At 42.1% G+C, this 22,640-nt stretch overlaps 1 protein-coding gene across 1 annotated transcript in view; it reads left to right on the top strand.

The window, feature by feature from the left end:
• The window catches only part of WIF1 (WNT inhibitory factor 1), a 43,485-nt gene that overhangs the window by 19,381 nt on the left and 1,464 nt on the right, over positions 1-22,640 (top strand). The window contains exons 3-9 of the mRNA XM_005444078.4: positions 4,011-4,119; positions 8,764-8,904; positions 12,800-12,895; positions 14,531-14,626; positions 15,987-16,082; positions 20,210-20,305; positions 20,910-21,005. Of these exons, the coding sequence (XP_005444135.4) occupies positions 4,011-4,119; positions 8,764-8,904; positions 12,800-12,895; positions 14,531-14,626; positions 15,987-16,082; positions 20,210-20,305; positions 20,910-21,005 (730 nt within the window). The remainder of the gene's footprint in view (positions 1-4,010; positions 4,120-8,763; positions 8,905-12,799; positions 12,896-14,530; positions 14,627-15,986; positions 16,083-20,209; positions 20,306-20,909; positions 21,006-22,640) is intronic.

Below are 22,640 nucleotides of genomic sequence, written 5' to 3'. Positions count from 1 at the left end.
AAACCAAACTGCCAACAGATGTTTGCTACAATTCTTGTTAGAGGGCTTCGTTATTTTTATAACCTTTTAAATTCCTCTGATTTATAGAAAACAGCCATTTAAAGTCCATAAAAGTTAATCCTGACCATGGAATTATTTGCCTAAAAAGAAATTTCCTCCCTTTGCTGAAGGCTTAGTCCACATGAGGAACAGTTAAAGGGCAGCTGTGCAGGGCTACCTGCTGCCTGAAGGCACTGGGTCCCCAGACTGTTCACACACGGTCTGCAGGGGCCCTTGCCTCAGTTTCTGAGCATCTCAAAGTCTTTACAGAAAAGTAAAGCGTATTCTTTCTTGGGTGCTTCCTGAAGTCAAGCCAAAACCAAAAATCTTCTGTGCGTGTAGAGTGTGCAGTTGTCAAAGATCAACAATTTATCTCAAACCCCATTTCCTCCGTCACCTCTGATCACACCATTTCTCTAAGATTTAGCTTCGGTACCAGATTTCCCCTCACATGCCAGATGCTTCATAGGCTGTCTTAAAAACAAAAATGTCACGAGATTGTTTTCGTAATGAAAAAGGGATTATAAATTATGAGTTCCCCCTTTATCTCTCAACAATATCCCAGGAAATTTTGCTCTCACTCACAATGACCACTTACAGCATAAATTACGGTAGTCACTAGACAATATTTTAATTGCACAGACCTATCTCTTCAATTAACCATCATGACTAAATTTCATGCTAGGCTGGAGCATGGTAAATATTTGCTGAGAGTGTGTTGTTTGCTTTTCAGTCATGATGATTAATGCAAATTAATTGGCAATCAACTCAATTACAGCGGGGCAGTACTGGAGACTAGATGTAGGGATTGTGTCAAGATAGATTTTTTCCAAATAGATAGGATTTATGGCAGCCAAATCTTGTTTCAGATTCACAGGTCTGAGGAGTTAAAACTACTTTGCTCCACTGTGCAGCCTCTCTAGACTGATTTTTGTATATAATTTTTATATCAAAATTTAACCACCCAGTGCAGTACGTGATTTGCAATCATACTCTGCAGCACATGGCTTCATAACTTTGAAGTCATGCTAGCTGCATCCACATGAGGTGTTTCAGGTCTTCTTAGATACTATCATTTGCAGGTGTCCATTTTTTGTCAGCTCAGCAGATGTACAAACCTTGGTGCAGAAGTGGTGAGAGTAGGTATCTCCCCCCAGTGCAATGTGTGGCTTTCCTCACGAGCAGCCTGTTGCTTGTGCAATGTCTCTTCCCATCTTTTTAACATGCGAGCAGAACTTACTCCTGCCTCGGGCACTAATCACTGCTGCGCCTCTGCTCTGGTTAGAGGAATGCCTTCCTCGTTAGGCGGTGAATATTGTGGCTCATGCAGCAATCGTTCCCCTTTCCCACAGTGAACTTTCTTTTTGTCTTTGTCCTTAGGCATCGTTTCAAGTCTAGAAAATGGGATTCCAGTTCCTTTCCTACAAATTAAGGTCTGGCTCACAAGCTAACCTGCTACAACAGCATGGCTGGAATGGAAATATGGGAGTGGAGCTATTTGGTCTAGTTAGCAGTTCTTGTTTACTAGAGTAGTACGAACATAATGTTTTAATATCCCAACCTATTATGACCTGGTTTAGATACAACCAAACATCAAAGCTAACCAATGAGAAACAGACAGAACGGCATTGACTCACTCATTGTACTATTCTATAGATGTGTGGAGACATATAATTATTTTTCTGAACCAAAGTTTTATTTGAAAACAAAAATGTTCACAATCTGACTTTATGGCTTGTTTTCATATTTTGGCATGGTATATTTTACTGGGAAGAAATGTCTTTAATTAAAAGCAGCCTTTTGAACATTACCCCAGACTTCAATTTTCATCTCCTGTTTTACTGCTTTGCTGTCCCCTCTCCCTCCCGCATATGCTCCATGTGTTTAACCCACCCTTAAAAACTTTCATCGCTTCATTCCCTGTTGTTTTGCAAGGCCTCCTCTGCGGTTTCTGTGCCGACACAACACCCTCCGTGTGGATTGTGCCCCCCACATGCTGTTTGGGGTCTCCTTGGTGTCCCTGCAAAGTGACTGGAGGTGCTGCCAGGGCTGATTAGGAATGTCTTAACGACCTTTCCACCCAGCTCCTGAGTGCCTTGCTGGTGTCACCAGAACCTAAAGGGAGATGGTCCCTCACACACTGCCAGGGTTTCTGCTCAGGTTAGCAGAGCACAGAATCACAGAAGGGCTGAGGATGACCTGAAACCAGACAGTCTGACCTCGAGGTGATCTAGTCCACCCCTCTGCTCGAGCAGGGTCACCTAGAGCCACTTGCCCAGGACTGTGTTGAGTTGGGTTTTGAATATCTTTGCAGATGGGGGCTCCACAACCTCTTTGGACATCCTTTGCCAGTGCTCAGTCACCTACATAGTAAAAAGGTGTTTTCTCAGGTTCAGATGGAGTTTTCTGTACTGTGTCCATTGCATCTTGCCTTGTCACTGGGCACTGCCGGGCAGAGCCTGGCTCCATGTTCTTTACACCCCCTATCAACTATTTGCACACATTGATTAGATCTTCTGTCAACCTTCTCTGAATGGTCCCAGCTGTCTCAGCCTCTCCCTGTATGTCAGACACTCCAGTCCCTTGATCACCTTTGTGGCCCTTTGCTGGTCTCACTCCAGTAAGTCCACGTCTTCCTTGTACTAGGGAGCCAGGATATTACAGGAGAAAAATGACAGTCTTCTCGCTAAGGACATTGACTGCCATCTTGTAGACATAAATCAACTACCTTTTATCAGCCCAAAGTTCTCATAAAATGTTGGTTTTAATCTCTCTTTATTTCACTATTTTAGCTACAAAGCCGACAACAATACTGTCTACTATCAGTGAATTGCTGGGTGAAAACACTTTTTTGCCAGTGCCCTTGCTAAGGTCTCAAGTGCTTTTCTGAGAGCAGCAGGTACGATGACCTGTGAACCCTTATATGCTTCAGGATAAGTGAGAAGCCAGACTTTAGGTTCAAAGGTTCATTTCCACTTGCTCTGCACACCTGAAGTTGTTCCATTGACAGTAGGGGAAGCCTCCCGTGACATGGTAAGATGCATACATCTCAGGTGTATGTGGTGTGTACAGCTATGGTGCTGACGCATGACGTTGCTTTGCATTGAATGCGAAGAAATATTGAACAAATGACTGAACGGAGAGGCCAGGGTCCCATGGAAGAAAGTAACAAAGCCTACAGTCTGTGCCACAGTGCAATATTGGGAGCAGGATGAAGGTAGTGGAAAGCAGTTTTTAAATCATGCCAACACCTTTTGGGGATCGCCAAAACAAATCATTTATGTTGCGGTTAATAATGAGTGACATGAAGCCGGCTCTGTAGGGCAGCTCTCAGCTCCACCCTTGGAGCAGTTTAATGAACTGGGGGTGCACAGGGCAGTGTTGGAGCTTTAAGCAAGCTATGTGTCCTAGCCTGGCGCTCCAGCAGTGCGGCTGTTCATTGCCTGGCACTGTTTCCCTCAGGCAGTGTGCCATGCTGTGCAGATCAGCTGAGAGCAAGGATGGATATTCTCATGCCACAGCTGCGTCATGCGTATGGGTATGTCCTTTAAACTGCACTCGTGGTGCAAGCACATCACCCAGGCTCCCCAGGTAGTTCCAGGAGGATTCTGCCCCCAGAACAGCTTGAAGAATTAGCCTAGCATTCACACGTGTTTTGTGGTCTGCTAGATAAAAGGTGTGGGTTGTGAAAAATTCCTTCTCTGTATAATACTTGTTCACTGTGTGAATGCCATTTTCCTTGCTGTTATGCTGCATCCCGATTACTGTATGGTCACTCACAGTCTCTGAAAGAGGAAATTATCTGAAAATTATGCTTGGGTGAAGAAGCACTCAGCGAAATAATAGAAACAAATCAAGTGAATGGCATAATAAAAAGTGTAGTATTTTTCTGCTGTAGTTTATATGCTAAATAGTTTGCTTCTGTGAATGCAATTAAAATACATACAGATTTTTCATTTGTTTTGTCACAGGCTGAGTACTTCTATGAGTTCCTGTCTTTGCACTCTTTGGATAAGGGCATAATGGCTGATCCAACTATAAATATCCCTCTGCTTGGAACAGTTCCTCATAAAGCATCAGGTTTGTGCTGTTGGTATTATAAATTGTGTTCCTGTAAAAAATATTCCATAGCCAGTAAAGTCTAAATGTTTTATTATGAATTGCAGTTCTGAAATTTATTGCTAAAGAAATGCTTGCCACAGTACTTGACACTGAGCAGTTTGTGAGTGCCTTGCCTGACTACAGCAGTGTATTTTGTCTGAGCCAAGTCACCTGACGCTTTTATGTGTAGATAAATCAGTAAAAACTTGTACAAAATTGTCGCGTAAAATTCATGTGCGTGAATACTACTGCTTAAGTTGTGCAACAATTGGGAAACAAAGTCTTTGGTCACTGTAAGGAATAGTTATCAAATTATTCTGTTTCTCAGAGGTTACAGTTTGTGGACATTTTACTTTCAGCTGAGGTCAGCTGTTGTCATCACACATTCAGCTCAGAGACACAAATTCTCGTTTAGGATATTATCATTTACCACTTCTCCCTCAGTTGTGCATTCTTAGCCCTTCACTGGACCTTTTGCCTCCACAGCAGAGGCTGAGCCCAAGCCAACACGAGTGCTCCAGAAGCACTGCGGTGCAGTGAGCCAAGTGAAGCAAAAAAGCTTCCATGGGAGGCTCTGAAGTAGATGAGTAACATTTTAGATGATTGTTCCAGGGCTAATGTGTGGTAGTCTCTGGCAGAATGGCAGAAATGTACGTCTGGGTGACCGTAGCATCTTAGCGATTATGGTTTCATGATCAGCCTTAGCCAGCCTAAGACCACATGAGATAAAATGAGAAGGAAATGAGGAATGGAACAGGGCAAGTGGACAGGCTGCAAGTGGAGCACTGATACACGAGTTTACATCTTTTACCAGTCTTTCTTTCTCTTATCTTTTTCAATGTATAAATTCTGACGGTTTGTGTTTGATATCCTCCATTTTCAGCTTGTAGCAGAATGGTGTCAAGGTAACGTTGCACATCTTTTTGCTGTGGCACCTGGAATTTAACATTAGTGATTGGTCTCTCCATTCAATGTGGATGGAATGAGTGGTATTGAAAATGGATTTGGGTGAAGTGCTGTGATATTTGTACCATAGTTGCTGCAATTTAATTGGTTGCAAGCCTGACATGTTGGCAAATAAAGACATTTAAATGTAACTAAAAAGGTCACAAAGGCAAAGTTCTTGTTAAGCATTGTTTCCATCTCCATATAAAGCAGGTGAGATATGTGGGAAGCTCTGCACTCAGCATCCTCTAATATAAGCTAGTTTCTCCTTTAATTTTTTACTATCCAGAAAGGCTAAACCAAAAGGCCCCTCTTCCGACTGTTTAGGAAAACATAATCTACAAGTGCAGGGAGGCTGGAGATGAGATCTCATATTCCAGCAGAAGGTCTGTTCGCTGTCAGGATGGGGGAAGGTCTGATTAAAGCCAAAAAGGACTTACCCGGTCTGCAGCACTGGTACCTCTGTTCCAGGACTAATATGGGCAAGTCCGTGGTGTTCCCTTAGGTGGATCATGTGCAGGGCACCACTGCACTTAGTGTATATATAAGATGTATTTAAGTCTTGTTTGGCATTATAGTGAGTCCAGTGTTTAACAGTGATTGATAATCAGTACAACTGCAGTATTTGAAGCACGTACATGATTTAACAGTGAGCCACTAGTATGATGGTGTTTTTTATTGCACTGCCTGCTAGGTGGCCAAAATTAACTAAGTAGCCTTAAATAAATATATGCTATAAAAGTAGTGAATGTTTGCTACTTTGTAGTTATTTATATAATTTATGTTTACAAAACAGTTCCAACGAATCTAGTCTATAGTTTGCCTGGATTTATTGCATTAGCAAATCATTTTTCTACACATAAGCACGTCAAAAGAAATTCAGTCACCAGCTTGTCTTTAGTAACAAATCAACAGTAGCAAGTTATTTCTTGGAAAAGCATTTTAGCCCAAAGGATTACACTAAAGACAATTAAGAAGGAATAAAAAAGGCAAGACAGCTGTCTTAAACATGAGAGTGGGGAACAAGAATGATGATTAGCAGTTAGGTATCTTACTCAGAGGTAGCTGATCCCAGTGGTCTTGTCAAAATCAGTGGACTTTTAAAATTTCTTTGAGGATATTTGCCTATGACCACTAAAGCATAAGTATGGCCTTAGAGCTTTAGGGCCTGCCTAGCCTGTATTTTGTCTTATGTCTGTGAGGAGACCTGTGGAAGACCAAAAGGAGGGCAAGCATATGTGATACTTCTGTTTACCCTCTCAGCTCTGACTTCAGCTCTTCAGCTTGGGGGGTTTCCTGAGTCTTAAGAGTCCATTTTGTCTTCTGGTGTCTCCTTTGGCAAGGAGTTCACTGCCCCCCATTGCATGAGGAACCCCCTCCTGTCGTTTCCAGTCTGGCTGCGACAGCTTCATCTGATGAGCACTAGTCCTTGAACCGGTAGAGACAGCAGTCAATCCATACTGTTGGTCCTATCCAGTATGTCTATCCAGTGACAGTCATGGTTTTGCAGATGTCTATTATGTTCCCCCTAATTTTTCTTTTTGCCAGGCTTTGTCACAACCTACTCAGTTGCTCCTCATTGGATGCAGCCTTATTATCCTTCTCTCAACTTTCTCTTAATTCAGTATATCCTTAATGAGATGAGGTATCAAATTCTCCTCAAATTTAAATTAGATTTAAATCACTTAGGTTTCTCAGACTCGTTGGAAAATCCCATCCCCAAATCCCAGGATTGCTACTTGATTCAGTGCTCACAACATGGATACCGTTACACCTAGACACATGGTAAGATGTTCAGAAGGCTGGAGAAGATGCCTTTCAGTGAGAGCTTGAAAAGCTAAGACTACTCAGCTTGTCCAAAAGAAGATGTTTGAGAAGAGTGTGGGTACCTGTCTGTTGAGAGAAGGCTGACTGCTCATTTCAGGGGGAAGCTTGTGAAGAGCCGGTGGTTCAAACTGAGGTCAGCAAGTTCAAAATGAAGCCAGGTGTTGTCAGTAGTGGCAGTGACCAATATCTTGAAGACCACACTGAGCGAAGTAAAACCAGCTATTGATCTGTGCCTGGAAGAAATGTAGTGGCCTGTGACTGAGAAGGAGCTGGCCCCCCAAGCGCCCTGAGCCAGCCTTTGCTCTCGGCATTTAAACCCACAGCCAAATCTCAGGGGAGTTCAGGGGTTTGCTACGGATTCAGTGGAGTCTGGATATGACTATAGTGCTATCATTAAACTTCTGCCATATCTTCCTACTCATTGCAATTTGCTCAGCTAAGTCACACATCCAAGCACTGATGTCCTGCACTCGCGCTGTAAGAAGGTTGCTGCAGTTTCAGAAGTTCACTGCATTTAAACTGTATTTACTCCACTGTAAGACTTCTTACCACATGGCTGCACGTTTTTTGTAATGGTCTTTTAAAAGATTGGTGTCCAAGTGCTTCACCAGTGAAATGGCTTTATAATGAAAACTGCAACAGCCCTTTCAGTCTGTAGATCTGACTTACCAGAAGCAGAATGTGTTTCAGCAATAAATTATTCTGTATTATAACAAGATAACAAATAACAAAAATGGCTGAATTATGAATTGCAGATATTTTTTTTATAATGGGCAAGTATAGGGCTGCTAGCTCAATATTTGGATCTGAAATCTCAGTCCAGCTTTTGAAGAAATGAATAATCAATTTCTATTAGCTGGATCTACCTAGCAGCTAGGAAGAGCCGATTTTGAAGAAGAGAGATGAAATCGTTTGACGTAAAGCTGGTATAGGCCTCTGGAAGGTCTAGTCCAAGGTCAGAGTCAGCTACAGTTGGACTTGATGATCTTAAAGGTCTTTCCCAACCTAAACGATTCTGTTTGAGATCACTTCAGACAATCACAGCAGAGCATTCCATAGGTCTGAGGTATCAAACCTGCTTCCTCATTAAAATACTCCAGATTTACTGGCCATAATTATTTATTTAAACTCTCTGTAGTTCAAAAGTGTTTGAGTACTTCTCCTGGAAAGGCAATCTCCAAATATCGCTACACTTCACAAGTTCCTTTGGAGTGACGTGTCTTTGTCTTCTTGTTAAATATTTGCACCTGTGATATTATTTATCAAGTGTAGCATCTTGCCAGCATTTTACAGACTAAGTTTTGATTAAATTACTGTCTCATTTAAGTATTAATTACAATATCCAAACCTGAAAAACATATCTAAAGTGACTTTTTTTTCCAAAATGCGTCAGATGTTTTTGCAGAAGTCATATGAGAGCCTGCAAAATTTAGACTCAGAAGTGATCAGCTCAGCTGAGAAAACTGCATGTAGGCTTCCAGCTTGGTTTGGTGTGTCCTTAGACACCTCCACATGAGTAATTGCTTCATCTGCAAGTAAAAGTATGTTTGTGTTAAGATCACTTTCTGTGCTGTAGGCTGTTGGGGTTATGTCAGTAAGTGAGCACAGGCTCATCTCCTGTTCTGCTGTATTTCTAGTTTGGGGGCCACCTATGAGTAAGGTGATTTGTGTATCTCTGTGTTGCAGGTTTTCATCAATGGCATTACTTTAAAGGTTAAATACAAATACTATCTATATTTTTTAGTATTTTGGTGTATGTATATGTGTGTATATATATATTGTATATGTATATATATATATATATGCATATGCATGTAAACAGAAATATTATTGGTTTTATTCTCCTTTAAGTTGTTCAGGTTGGATTTCCTTGCCTTGGAAAACAAGATGGTGTTGCTGCATTTGAAGTGAACGTGATCATAATGAATTCAGAAGGCAATATTATTCTCCAGACCCCTCAGAACGCCATCTTCTTTAAAACCTGTCAGCAAGGTAACACTAAAGAGAACATGCCAGAATACTGTTAGACCAGGTCACCAACTTTCTTGTGTTTCATTCAGGATAAGGGCTAGAGAAGATGGAAATAAAGTGGTCACACAGTGTGTAGCAGTGGTGGTGAATGCCAGGCTGTTCTGGCTCTGTCTGTGGGTTTGCTGTTTGTTTAGTACATGTTTACTAACCCTTTTCTTCCTGTCAACTCCATCTCTCTTAGCAGCCTGGGTTGGAGCCATTTCTCCTCCTGTTCATTGTTCATCACGTCAAGGACGTTGGTAGAAATGTATTATATGAGAAGCAACTGTCAGCAAATTATTTGAGGTGCTTGGAGGAGAGCTAGTTCTGTGAAAACAAGCTGAGGCTAACATTTCCAGAAATGGCATGTAGTTTGGAGAACTGAACTTATGGGATCTGCAGTCGGGACGCTGACTTCAATTAATACTGTTTGGTACCTTAAAATCAACATTTCCTTAAATCTCAACTTGCACGTCCAAACCAAATGCAAAAATCCTAAATCAGAACATTTCTGAAAAAGTTGGCTTTGCCTTTTCTGGAGCTTGGATGGCAACCTCTTGGTTTTGGATACAGGTAAGGTGGTGGAACCTGGTCCTCGAGACTTAGAGTCATCAAGCAGTAAACACACACAGGATGCACTGGTAGAAGAAGGGCACCATGAAGTTATTGCAGTGTTTACTTGGAAAGGAGGGAACCTGTTTAGTCAACCAATCTTTGAACCATAAACACTATGTAGTAAGACTTTCTGGATTAATTTGTTACATTACAAATAACTATAATTATCACTTTAAACTGAGGCCGTGGAAATTGAAGAATTAGTATCTAAGGTAAGGCAGTTATCCCATGTCATGTGGCAATTGTATCAGATTAACCCATGACAGGGCTGATGTACAAAATGAGATTTTTATTCTTCTCCTATGAAATCTTCATTCCCAGTCCCACACTTGCTTCTCTGTGCTCTTTTCTCTGAGCTAATTGGCTGTAGTGTGGCTTCAAAGAGCAATCATCAGGAGCAGGAGCTGTTTATTCTTTGAAACCTTACTACACCTAAACAGCAAAGCTGCTTGTCCCCTTTGAAGCCTTGCTGCTGCCAGTTAGCCCAGGGAAAGTGGAGGAGGGGGAAAAGAAGTGGGCAGAGAAGCAGGAAAGAAAATGGGGGCTTAATGGCAGCAAAATCAATCAGATCTCATGTATGAAGTAGTGTGTTAGATGTAAATACAACACTAAATATTTGCTATCTTTTTATTTTCAGTTCAGTTCAAAGATACTGAACTTAATAAACTTCAGAAATAGTGTTGGGGTAATCTGATAGGGACAGCAGAGTTACAGGTCCGAATTGTGGGAAAATGTGGCTTAAACAGAGAGGGCTCCAAACTCAGTGTAGTAGGTAGGGTTCATCCAAGTTATCATTTCAGTGCTCTTTGTTGTTGTTGTTGTTACCATTTTGATGTGAGATGTAATATTGAACAATTTAGCAGTATTGCATCATATGGCCTCTCAGGAAAGCTGGGGGTGATTATTGTCCCGGTCTTTTGTTCCCGGAGCCAGCTGAGAGACACAAGGATGATTTTCCAAACACTAGAGATGGGCAGAGGAGGAGTTTTCTCAACCTTGTCTCTCCCAGCATGTACTGGAATAACTCCCATTCCTGTCCTCTGTCTGTTAAGGTGGACACCACAGTTCTTTGGAACAGATGCTGAGAAGGATGAGCATGTCCTTACCAGTTTATGTTAGAGTAGGGGTGAGTTTCCTTCCTCTGAAAGACATGGTTCATGGTGAGGAGCTCTGATCCCTCCTGCTGGGACTCCGGTCACTGTTTCCAGTCATTCTTGGCCATCCAGAAGGGCCCCTGCCAGAGGAAGTGAGGGAAACGAGGGAGCAATTTTGTGGGATAGGAGAGGATTTATTGTGGCTAAGAGGCGGCCCCACAAAAAATTATGTTTTCCTATTTTTCTATTTGAAATGGTATGTATTTAAGCATGCATTTTCTGTAATGGATAGCAGCTCTGGATTTGGGTACAAAGAAAGAAGCATATCCAGAGAGAGTCCTAGAGTACAGTGTTGGAACACAGTAAGACCAAAAAGCCTTTACCACTATTACTACTGGTGCAGAGAGCTTTACTTTTAAAGCAAAACTTTTTGCTTCATATATCTGTGGCCTTGGACAGAAGAGCATTTTAGAATTACATCTTTCCTCCACTGTCTTTCCTGTTTGTTTGGCAGTTGTGCACTATATCAAGCCACCTGACCAGCACATCAGATTTTCTTTCCTTTGCTTAGTCTCCGTGTTACCCTTTGCATTCCACTGAATAGAGAGCTATTACATGAGCACAGCAGAATATTGCACGTAGGTACAGCACCCATCATTTCCCATGGCTTTAATCAACTAGTAGATACATTTTCAAAACCAAAAACTTGTGTGTAAGTCTAACAGATGTCACCTGACTCAAATATTAGAAGGAAGAATAATTCAGTTTTTTGAAGTCCAGGGTTATGTTTTCCTCTGTATTAATAGGAGTTACATTTAAAGAATCTCTATGGACTGCAAAAATGTCTCAGGCAACCTGATCCTCCTGAATTTTAGACATCCTGCTACTCCTTGCCAGTTTAAAGAAGTGTACCTTAAAGGCTGTAACTGCTTCTAGTTTGAACTCAGGTATTATTCAGCTGGGAATCAGTGTGAATCAGTGGTACGTCTTTACAACCGAGGGATGGTAGGTGCCAGCACTTCCTGATGGGGCAATGGAAAAGGGGTAAGGATGCTGTTGGCAGGTGTTGGCAGTCACATGTTTACAGCACCGTTACACTGAAGGGAAAAAAAATGTAATGATGCCAACATTACAGCCAACTGCTGTCTGATAGATGGCCTTTGAATTTGGGTTGAGACATATCAGTCTACCTCAGAGTTTTTGAACCTTGTCACTCGGAGTGTCACGCAGCATAGCATTAAGATGAGAAGGTCACACCTACTCTGCTAAACCTGCCCTGTGGCCCTGGTACCACTGATCACTAGTGAATTTAAGTTTTTCTAATGAAAGCTGGGAGCCTCTCCTGCCTGCCTCCTTCCCTGTGAGAGAGCTGGGAAGGTGGTTTTGCGTAACTGTGTTTCTGCCAAGCAGTCATGTTTTCATGGGGTTCCATAGGGTTCGATTCTGTTTGCCTCTTGTTCAATGGACTCCGGTGTTTTGGGGATGGTGGTAGTACCCAGAGGTATTTCTTGTCGTTGTATAATCCAGCCAGTGTTGCCAAATGCTTTTACCAGTGTTTGATCAATCGTTGAGATATGAATAAGTCAGATGATGATATAGGACCACTGTGCAGGAATGCTTTCATCTTCCTTTCTGGCCTTCTTTCATTTAGCCTTGAAGCTGGTTCTTTCATTTGACTAGAGATTTCATCACCCTTACCTCAGTAGTAACAGATGTAGCAATTAATGCAATGCAAGTTGCAGTGCAGTCTACTTAAGGCTGCAGAAGCTGAGACTGGTCCTGCATACTGAGGGCAGGTCTAACCAGCGATGCAAGTCCTGCACTGAGCTGCCTACTCATTTCCACACAGAGGAGAAAGTGCTGGACTGAGCAGAGCATCCACATTGCTCATGCACTTACAGAACAGCAGAGCAATGGAAATGCACAGTCTGTGGAGAAGCACATCCTGCCTTTGAACATGTGATGAAACCTGTATTTGTAGACTAACAAAAAAGAAAGTAATTTCTCTTGAGGAGGTCTTAGCTGAACTCCCATTTTTGTGAGCATTTGCCTGTCTGTCAGGAAATATTTTTACTGTTATGTCAAAGGAATATATTGATCCTACCAAGAGTTGACTGACAGATGAAGTATAGAATATTAAATTAAGATTGTCATTATGTTTTATGAAGCGGAGTGTCCAGGAGGATGCAGAAACGGAGGGTTTTGCAACGAAAGACATGTCTGTGAATGTCCAGGTGGATTTTATGGGCCTCACTGTGAGCAAGGTAATTTTTAAAAGATCTTCTCAATTGTCGTCTTTGCCATAATCTCAAAAAAACTGTAGCTACTGCACTGTAGCCTCTCCTAAAAACAAGAAAGGCATATTCTGAAGATTTCATATATTTTGAGTCCGCATATGTAAGAGAATTACTATTATTGTCCATGGTCTAATGGAAACATTAATTGCTTACAAGAAAAATGTTTTCTGAGATTGCTTTTAACAAAAACTGACACAATAGTTAAGTGATCCTTAATCACAGGGAATCCATTTAGCAAAAAGATCAAATAAAATTCTTCTGCTAATGAGGACTAGCTGGGAAACAAAGCACAGGACTTTAGTTGTTCTGTGCTTGTTTATTTGAAGATAAGATATAATTTAGAGGCAGGCTGACAATGAGGGTGGGAAGATGAAGGAAAGAGTCTCCTTTTCCCTTCCATTAGTGACTAATAGCCCCAAATGACATTCTAGGAGTGAAGGACCAGGAAACTGGTGTGACTCAGCGAGGAAACTAGCTCTTCTTTCTATCTCTTCCTCCTTCATCTATGGCAGACCCTCTTCCAGGTGACCTGAGATGGAGCAAACCATCCCCATAGGCATCCTACTCCAATGCCATCCTTCACTTCTAGACACTGTAGCTACTTCCAAAATATTAAGCACAAAGGATCAGGGACTGTTCTCTGGCCTGGGGGCCACCTGGCATGGCACAGCTTACATTTGTGTGTTTAATAAACACTCTCACCCTCAAAAGCCATCCCCCCTTCAAACTCCTTGCTGGGAGGAGGACATGGCTACCGCTTGCCCCAGGGCCATGCCCAGGAGGGTTTGCCAGTCTTCCAGAGATGAAGCTGTGCCAAGAACAGCACCGACGGTTTCACAAGGTGGATGGTCCTGTGCCCCCACTTAGCCCCGTGCCTGGGCGCTGTTTAACTTACGAGTATGGACCCAGCCTCACTGCATGTACCAGTTGTGGGCAGCCACGAAATGAAGCATTGCCCCCTGAGATGCCTCCATGGAAGAGCCTTGAGGGACGGCCACAAGTGCAGAGAAGTCTTGGGAGAGTGCTGGGGCTCTGGAGAAGGTGCATGCAGGACAGTTTGGCCACCAAAAGCAGTCCACGCATCAGGCTTCCCTAGCCTAACTTAGGTAGCCATGCTTATGATCAGGTGTGCAGAGGGAGAAAGGAGGGTTCGTTGTAAAGCCTACTTGGGGACCCAGCTGGGACACCTCTGAGCACAGCCCCTGAAGAGACAGCCCTGTCTGCAGAGCTGAGGCACCAGCTGCAGCACCAGCCCAGTTATAGAGAGGACTGGTCTGGGGGATTTCAGATACCCAGAGGGTGTAGGTAGGCACTTTGCTCTACCCTGTTTGGAGTTAAACTGTACAAGAGGCAACTCCTGCTTACATATGGAACCAGATTTGAACTTAATTTAGTCTTCACTTTTCTAGTAACACTATATAAAAATTGCCAGATACAAACCAGAGATGTAACTGGTTTAAACCGCTAACGAAGATGCTTTGCAAAGGTGACTTAGTACGTTCAGCAGAAGGAAAAGTAGCTTAAGGAGTCAAAGAGCAGTGTATTTAAATAGCCAGTTGCTACGATGCCAGCCATGTTTTTTCTGTTCTTCCTGCTCCTCAGTGCTGTGTGCTCCTCGCTGCATGAACGGTGGGCTCTGCATTACACCCGGCCTCTGCATCTGCCCCCCAGGGTTCTATGGCATCAACTGCGACAAAGGTAACTGAAGCAAAACCCCCCAGGCTCCCTGTCCAGCAGCCTCTCTTTATTCACCTGTGTTAGTTTCCCTTTAGGAGTGGATTTTGGAAGGTCAGGCAAGTAATGAAGTAAGTTTTAGAAGTTTAATGATTGTTCAAATAGATGCTCTAGCACAACCTGGCAGCTGCTGGAAGAATATAGGAATTTGCAGTGCTTTCACAGCTGGATGTGCAGGCATCCATATACACCAGCTCTGTGAAGGGTAATTTAAATAACTGCTTTAATTAATCCACTGCAAGCTGTGGGACCTACCACAAAATTCACTTGTATTTCTGGCCTAGGAGAAAAAATGATCTCTAGTTGAACTCTAGTTTCCTGGAGTAAAATTAGTTTTACTAATTAGTACATTAATCTGTTGCATCTGGACACATGAAAAAATAAGCAGGCTGTTCATCTTTTGTTGCTGCATTGTGGCTCAGGAAGGATAAAAAGGAACAGTCACTGGTCAGAACAGTAATTTGGAAGAGTGCAAGCTACCACATGGGAAAGCAGAAGTAGTTGCCTGCAGAAATACACGTGACCTGCTCATGGCAGAGCAAATTACAGAACATCACGTTGCATTTATTGTTGCAGAACTATATGAAGTAAAGACTAAATGCAAAAGGTCCTAGCAGACTTTCTAGCAGAGTAATGGGAGCCTTCCTAGGCCTTTAGGTATGCTTGCACAAACTGTTGTTGTCAGTGGCCTTCTGACTTGTATCTGGTCCTTGATGAGACTTTTACCACATTTGAAAAATGTTTCAAAAATGCACTGTAATGAAATGCTCTGGATGTCTTGAAGGATTAATGTGAATCCCAGCTGTATGGTGGAAAGTCACGTCTAACACAGTGTTAAGTAATTCGGCAGGTGAGAGACACAGCATTTGCATCTATGTCACCACACGACAAAAACTTATAAAGGTTTCTTTCTAGTCAAAGCATTAATTAAGAACTGTAGCAAAGTATCCTCTTGTAGAAGTAATTTCCAGTCTTAGGTTGTGCTCCTTTTACCAGACACCGGCAGTTTCAATAGCAATAGTGATCCTCCAACGAGGTTTACATGTGAGGACTGGTAAAGATGTAACACAATCTGTCCTTGCGGATCTCATTGCTGTGTTGTTAACTCATCTCTTTCTGTATTGACTTGTGTGTGTGCCCCTGTAAAGTATTATGTAGGAAAAACTGCATTTCAGCCTTGCTTTGTAAACTAGATGAAAAGATGTTAATGCAACTTTTTAAAACCTACTCAATGTTTGTTTATGATAAGCAGCAGAAAACATTAAGGTCAGGTCAGATTGAATTCATACAGTGACTTAGCTCATTCCTGTTTTATTTGTTTCAGCAAACTGTACAACAACCTGTTTCAATGGAGGAACGTGTTTCTATCTGGGAAAATGCATTTGTCCTTCAGGCTATGAAGGAGACCAATGTGAAATCAGTGAGTAGCATCTCCGTGTGCTTGCTTTCACTTACATCAGCTTCTCCTGATGTCAGTGTCTGAGTGATGATGTGTGACCTGCCTCTGCGGGGCTCACAGCGAAGGTCTCACACAGCAGGTTGAGCGGCTCAGAGAGTCAGATGCCCCATGCCTCCAAATGAGTTTCCTACTGATAAATTTGACTCATTGCTAGACTGTCTCATCCCCTACCTTGTTTTGGTTTTACTTGTAACTGGGCTTGGTAACAGCCCTCAAGCTGTAAGTATGCAAGCAAGTAAGTGTGCAGACAGATTTGCTGCTGTGCCAAGCCCATGTGGAGCAGCTATTTTCAAACGTTACAGCAATTCAGACTTGGGCACAGCAGATTAGGTTTGAGCCCGCACCTCCAAAAGGGCTAATGTAAGTTGGGAATGAAAGGGTTTGGGGCAAAGGGAGGACTTAACCGTAAGAGCTGAGAGCTTTCATATAACCTATTAAGTTGCATTCACATGGCAACTTGAAAATTTGTGTCACAAACATCAAAAGACTTGCTATTTTCAGAAGTTTAGCATCAAAGCAATTCAAAATATTTTAGCTCATGGTTGATCTAAGTCTGCTGTGTAAAGCTGGGGGTGGAGATAAGGCTAGGCTGGAACAGACCTGGGAGGTCAGCTGTCAGGTATTTGATCTCACTAAAAGAATGGTTTTCTCACAGCTTTGTTAAATTGGATTAATTCTATAGTTCCCCACACAAATAGAGTATGAGCATTTTGGTTTTGACAATGTACACCCAGGTTGTTCTTTCTGGGCTTAAAGCTTCTAATAGGACGCTGTGCCTGGAGCTTCCCCTCCTGTAAATAATCTCACTGAGGTTCCCCAGAACCTTCACAGGAGCACGGAGAACAGCATTTGGCCTGGGATACATAAGAGCTGATTTCTTAACATGCATAGTAGAGACAGGCTTTTCTCACAGTTACGAAATTTCTATCATCGAATACTTTGGAGACACATGGGAACAAACTCTAACATGCTGTCAGCCAGTACAGGACAAGAAATTAGTTACTGTGCAAAGAAAGAACACAGGTACTATAGGACCTATATTTTGCTCAGTATTTATGTGTAGATAAATAGTAAATGTATGTAAATGTTTCACCATATCTTTATGCATTTACAAGGCATTTTGCAACTCCTTTTCAACTCACCAAAACTTGAGCCAAACGGAAGCAGCAAAGCTTTATTGTTATTAAATTTACAGAGGTTGTCCTCAGGTACAAATTTAGATCAGATGGCAGCAAGGGCAATAGTGTGGGTTTCCACTGAATTTACCTTTCTTACATCTAGTTCGAATTTGACACTGATGGGACCCCATTTCTCTCTTCTGTCCCCAAGAAGTCAACTTTGTTGTTATTCTTCAGATGATGAGTAAGGCTTGGTTCAAAGTTTGAGACACGTGTATTTTATGTCAGTGGTGTTTTTTTGAGGAGAATTCTTACAACCAATTCTACGGCATGTACAATCAAGGGTAATCCATTTAACCGATCTGTCCGAGGGGCTCAAGCTCCTTGTCTACTGCTGCTTGGGATAGGTGCAACTGACTTTGGCTGCTTTCAAAGGCTTCTCTCTGCAAATTAAATTAATTTGTGAATGTGAGGGAAAGCGATTTCCAGACCAAAAATCAAATTAAATTAAACACAGACAGTAAAATAGTTCCTGTACAAAAGAAAGAAAAAAATTTTCAGGTTCACAGTATGCTAAGGGCTAAACTGGGATCATGTCGATGAGAGCAAGGAAAGCTATGGACTTGCCTTGGTTTTTGTAAAGTGAGGACGGCAATTATTACACTGTGATTGATGTCTGCTACCACTTCTGGGCACTGCCCCAGTGCCAGCACAAAAGTAAAGACTGCAAGAAATGCTAGATGAGTCTTAGAAAACCGGAGAAGCACTACTTGGTCTCTTTTCTTAGATCCAGGGCCAGCTACATTCAGTCATGGGGGTCTTTAAATAACAAGGGGAGAAAACTTCTCAACAGGCAGAAAACCATCTTCTGAAAACTGCAAAGTTCTTTTTTTTTATTTTTATAATGTTTAAAGATTTTGAGTACTTGTCTAATAGTTGAATCACCCTGTAAGACTCCTGGGAAATGTACTGGACCCAGTCTACAGTACTAATAAGCATTCACAGTCTTCCAGATTTTTTCTAGCTATAGTTATGCATTGTCTCTAATTAGTGTTTCAGTTTGAGTCCAGAGAGTTTTATTTTGGTTTGGATTCCTCCCCCATTTGTCACCAACTGTTTTGTTGCTTTTTCCATTTCTCAGTCAATAACAGAGAGTTATTACTCCCTCCTTCGTTCTGTGAAAATACCTTAGTCCAAAGTTAACCGAGCTGTGCTGAGCCAAATGCTTACCTAATGCAACTCTGTGGAAGTTGGTATCACACCCTTTGACCCATATTCCCCAGATTTTCTTCAAGAACTAGGAAAATTCATGGATTTCCTTAGCATTGCTCATTTTGGTCATTAAGTACTTGGGTTCCACATGGTTGAAAATTAAAATACCTGAAGGTTTCCTCTCTTCTGCAGGGAAATTGTGCTTTTGCGCAAAGTCCCCTTAGCATGTTTTGTTCTGTTGGCTGCTTTTGAAGCTCGTTTCAGGGCTATTAAAATAATTATGCACATTAGGAACAAATGTTTCTTTTATATTGATGATACACACATGCATCACAGAAGTCTGCTGGGGTTAAGCTGAGCAGGCGCTGTCTGGGGCATTGAGCTCCCAAGGGGGCAGTCTGTGATCACGAGATGAGTGCATTTGTTGAGGTTTTCAGCACAGCAAGCCAGCGTTGATGCTTCAATTCTCATGTGCAGGTCCCAGTTAACATCCTTTTTTTAAAAAAAAAAAAGAAAAAGGAAAGGAAAGGAAGCAGTTTGCTGTCCCAGGTTCCAGCTTTTGTTTGCTCACAGGTTCAGGTAAATAATAGTGCTAAGTCTAGGAAGGGCTTTTTTTCCCTCTGTTCTGAGGAATCTGTAAAGTGTTGTGGGATTAGAAAAGATGAAAAAAGGTTTTTGGAAAACACTGAGAAAAGCTGCACTGGGACATATGGCCACCAAGGAGGCAAGGGACTGAGGGTGCAGTTCCCAGAGGCCCGAGAGCACACAGGGACGTGGCAGTGAGTCTCCTTGGCCTGAGGGTGACCTGACTTGTGGGCACTGTGCTTGCCCTTCCTAGAGATGAGTGAAGTTTTAATTAGTTCAATAACGCAGATGAGTTCTAGCAATGGGAGACTTGACGTTAAGTTAGAGGAATGCCCTCGGTGCGGGTCAGGCCCAGCAGGAGCTTGGGTGTGGATCTCCTCCACCAACCTGGATGGCTGGTTGGCGTCGCCCCAGGTGAGCCAGGGCCAAACAGACCTTCCTCCAACCGTGCCGGCAGACCCAGACTCTTCCTTTGGCAACGTGTGAATGTGAGGGAAAGCGATTTCCAGACCAAAAGCCTTGACAAAGATCTGTCAGTTCTAATTACTGTTACCAAAGATGCTCTGTTCTTTGCAAACAGGAAAGAAGGGCATGCTTTTTTAATGTGCCTTTGGTTTCTGAGCTGTGGTGTGGAACAGCCCTTGTTGCACCATCCACACCACCATGGTGCTCCACAGCCTTTTGTTACAAGCCAACTGGCCCAGCCAATCTATTTATTGTCTGCAAGTAGCAGCTGTGCCTGTCAGTGCCTGAGCATCCTGTTGCTTAAAATCTCTCTGGGACACCACCAGATTTGCTTCTGCTTGTGCCCCCTGGGTATGGATCCCACTTGCAAACACTAAGTGCTGTCTCAATGAAGGGCAAGGAGAGCAGGAGGCAATACTGACCGGTTGCAGGCAGGACTCTGTGGAGTCTGAGTGGCACAAATTGAGACAGAAACTGTATGGACACATGGGCTTTGGCCATGCCCAATTATTGCTGTATTTTCAAAGCATAAGAACACACATAAATTGGAAGCACAGACTTGCAGCAGAGTCTTCCTGATGGATCCATAGTGTGCACTCTTACACCAGGATCCAAGGCTTTTTTGGGGTACAAGGCAGGCTTCTCAGACACTTGTCTCCAATAGGTGCAGGGGACTAAGACAATTGTTTTCATGTTTTCAATTTCTAGGTAAATGCCATCAGCCCTGTCGAAATGGAGGCAAATGTACTGGTAAGAATAAATGCAAGTGCTCCAAAGGCTACCAGGGAGACCTGTGTTCAAAACGTAAGTACCAAAGCCACTCCATCGGTCCTTGTTGTAGGAGCATCAAGCTGGCTGTACAGTATGTTTTTACATAATGTGAGCATGAATTGTTTCTTGTCAAAGTTCTTCAGGTTAATTTACTTACTGGACATACAGCATACACCAGACTTAAGGGAATTACGAAACTAGAAATGTCTTTTTACAAAAGCCTCCTCGCAGTCTCTTCTGTACTCTGAGTTTCTATAAAACAGCAATGTATCACCTCAGTAATAGCAGTTAGTAGTAGAGAAATGCTTAATAAAATGTCAATACATTGCAAAGTTAAAATCCAATGGGAGCACTTTGTGAGAGGGGTGCTGGGGGCTACTCTCCTTCGCCTGCTGGTTTAGGAGGATGCTCAGCTCTGCTGCTCTCTGCCAGTGACAGAGCCAGACCTTGCAGGTGACGAGGGGGTGAACTGTTCCGAGGCTCTGTACATACTCAGTGCAAAGGCACAGATTTACTGTGAGAGCCCCAGCCCATGCCAGGACCAACCCATCGTGAGGAACAGCAGGAAGAGCAAATATATAACTCTGTCTCTGGATGAAATGCCGAAAGTCAGGCGTACGTGCTCACTTTCTTACAGCTGTCTGCGAACCTGGCTGTGGCCTGTACGGCACCTGTGTTGAGCCCAACAAATGCCAGTGCAAAGAAGGCTGGCACGGGAGACACTGCAATAAAAGTAAGTGAGAAACAAACCTCAAGAGTCCGTGCTGGGGGTCTTACACATCCGATGCTACACAGAAATGGCTGCTTCAGGAGCCTTTCCAGCATAATTAATGATACTGCACTCCATTTTTCCTTTAATTCAAACCATAAACCAAAGATTTTTAATACTCCATCATTTTAACTACTTAAAAAAACCTCAGAATCATTTGAAAGTGTTTTGCCAAGATCACCCTTGTGTTAGAAATTCCGGAGTCTGGTATCAACCAGATTTTTAGATGACCTTGTGTGTCTTCCACTCATAGTGTGGAAGGGATCTAAAATCTTTCAGTACTTCTCAATAATGTCAGCTAGCATTAAAATGTTGGGTAGGCATTTTTAGAAATAAAACTCGGCCAGGTTTTAAAGCTGATTAAAACTTAAAAAAAATGCAGTGTCTTTTAGAAACTTTGGGGAAAACTTGAAGAGTTGTGCAAGATCTATGCTTACTGACTTAAGAGTTTTCTCCTCCTCTTCCCACCCGTGCTCCACAGGTTACAAAATATATTATCCCAAAGCAAAGTTAAAAGTCCTCAAAATGAATTTCAGTTGTGCTAATTGGTCCATTTGACACCTACTGAAGCAATTGATCATTTCAATGGGTTTCTAATAGCACTATAAAATTATTTGAAAAACAGTTGTATATATCCAGTAAGAACTTCAGATTTAATTTTATATTTCGTGTGCAAAAGTGCTGTATTAGCAGATTTTCAAGACACATTCTGTATATCCTCCCATGAGGTATTAATGTTTATCACTGTTAGCTAACAATTCACATTTCGTGTTTTAAGTTTCAATAATAAAAAAGTTAAACAATTTTGCAGCCCTAAAACCCACCAATTAGCCATTAGAAATGTGACCTTTACATTGCAGCATCAACTGAATGTTCATTGTTATCAAATGCTGTTGATGCTCGTGATTTGTATCACATTAAAATGTATTAGAATAAATATAGTTGTTTCATTAAAAAATGAGAATTATCTAACTGCAATGGATTTTGCTGTGGAAATTAGGTTTGGGGAGTCCACTTCTGTGCTGTTAGTTAGTGGACCTGTGTTTAAGTATCCATGCCATTCTCTGAAGGAGAAATACCATTAATATAAGTTATGTTTAGAAAAAAGGAACATGGAAATGAACCAGTATGAACTTCAATTCGTAAGTTCAAGATGAACTTTTTCTTCCTGTTATACTCTTCTTATAAAGGACTCAGATAGGAAGTGAAAAAAAATATGTACCATGGCTGACCATCCCCAAAGAAGTAATTACCTGTACAACAAAACCAAAACTCATAACTGGCTTGTTATGAGGAGTCAACGCATTGTTGTCAGCTCCAAGGCTTTCCAGTCTTCGTTACATGGAGTTTGGGTACAGTCCTGCTGAGTTTAGCACTGCAAAACTCTCTTTGTATACAGCAAGGAAACTGAGAATAGGCCATTTGGGTAAAATTCAGCCCCATTTTAAATGCCCATGTAGGGTTTAAATTACACATACAAGTGCACACACTGAATTCTCTCTTTTCAACTAAAATGAAACATCTGATGCTGGCAGGAGATGTATAGTTAATTTGAGAGACTTGCTTCATAGTCCATCAAATGAATGGCTCCTTGGAAAA

The sequence above is a fragment of the Falco cherrug genome, chromosome 5, assembly GCF_023634085.1.
Source record: "Falco cherrug isolate bFalChe1 chromosome 5, bFalChe1.pri, whole genome shotgun sequence".
Taxonomy (NCBI): Eukaryota; Metazoa; Chordata; class Aves; order Falconiformes; family Falconidae; genus Falco; species Falco cherrug.
This window is presented reverse-complemented; position numbering and strand designations above follow the sequence as displayed.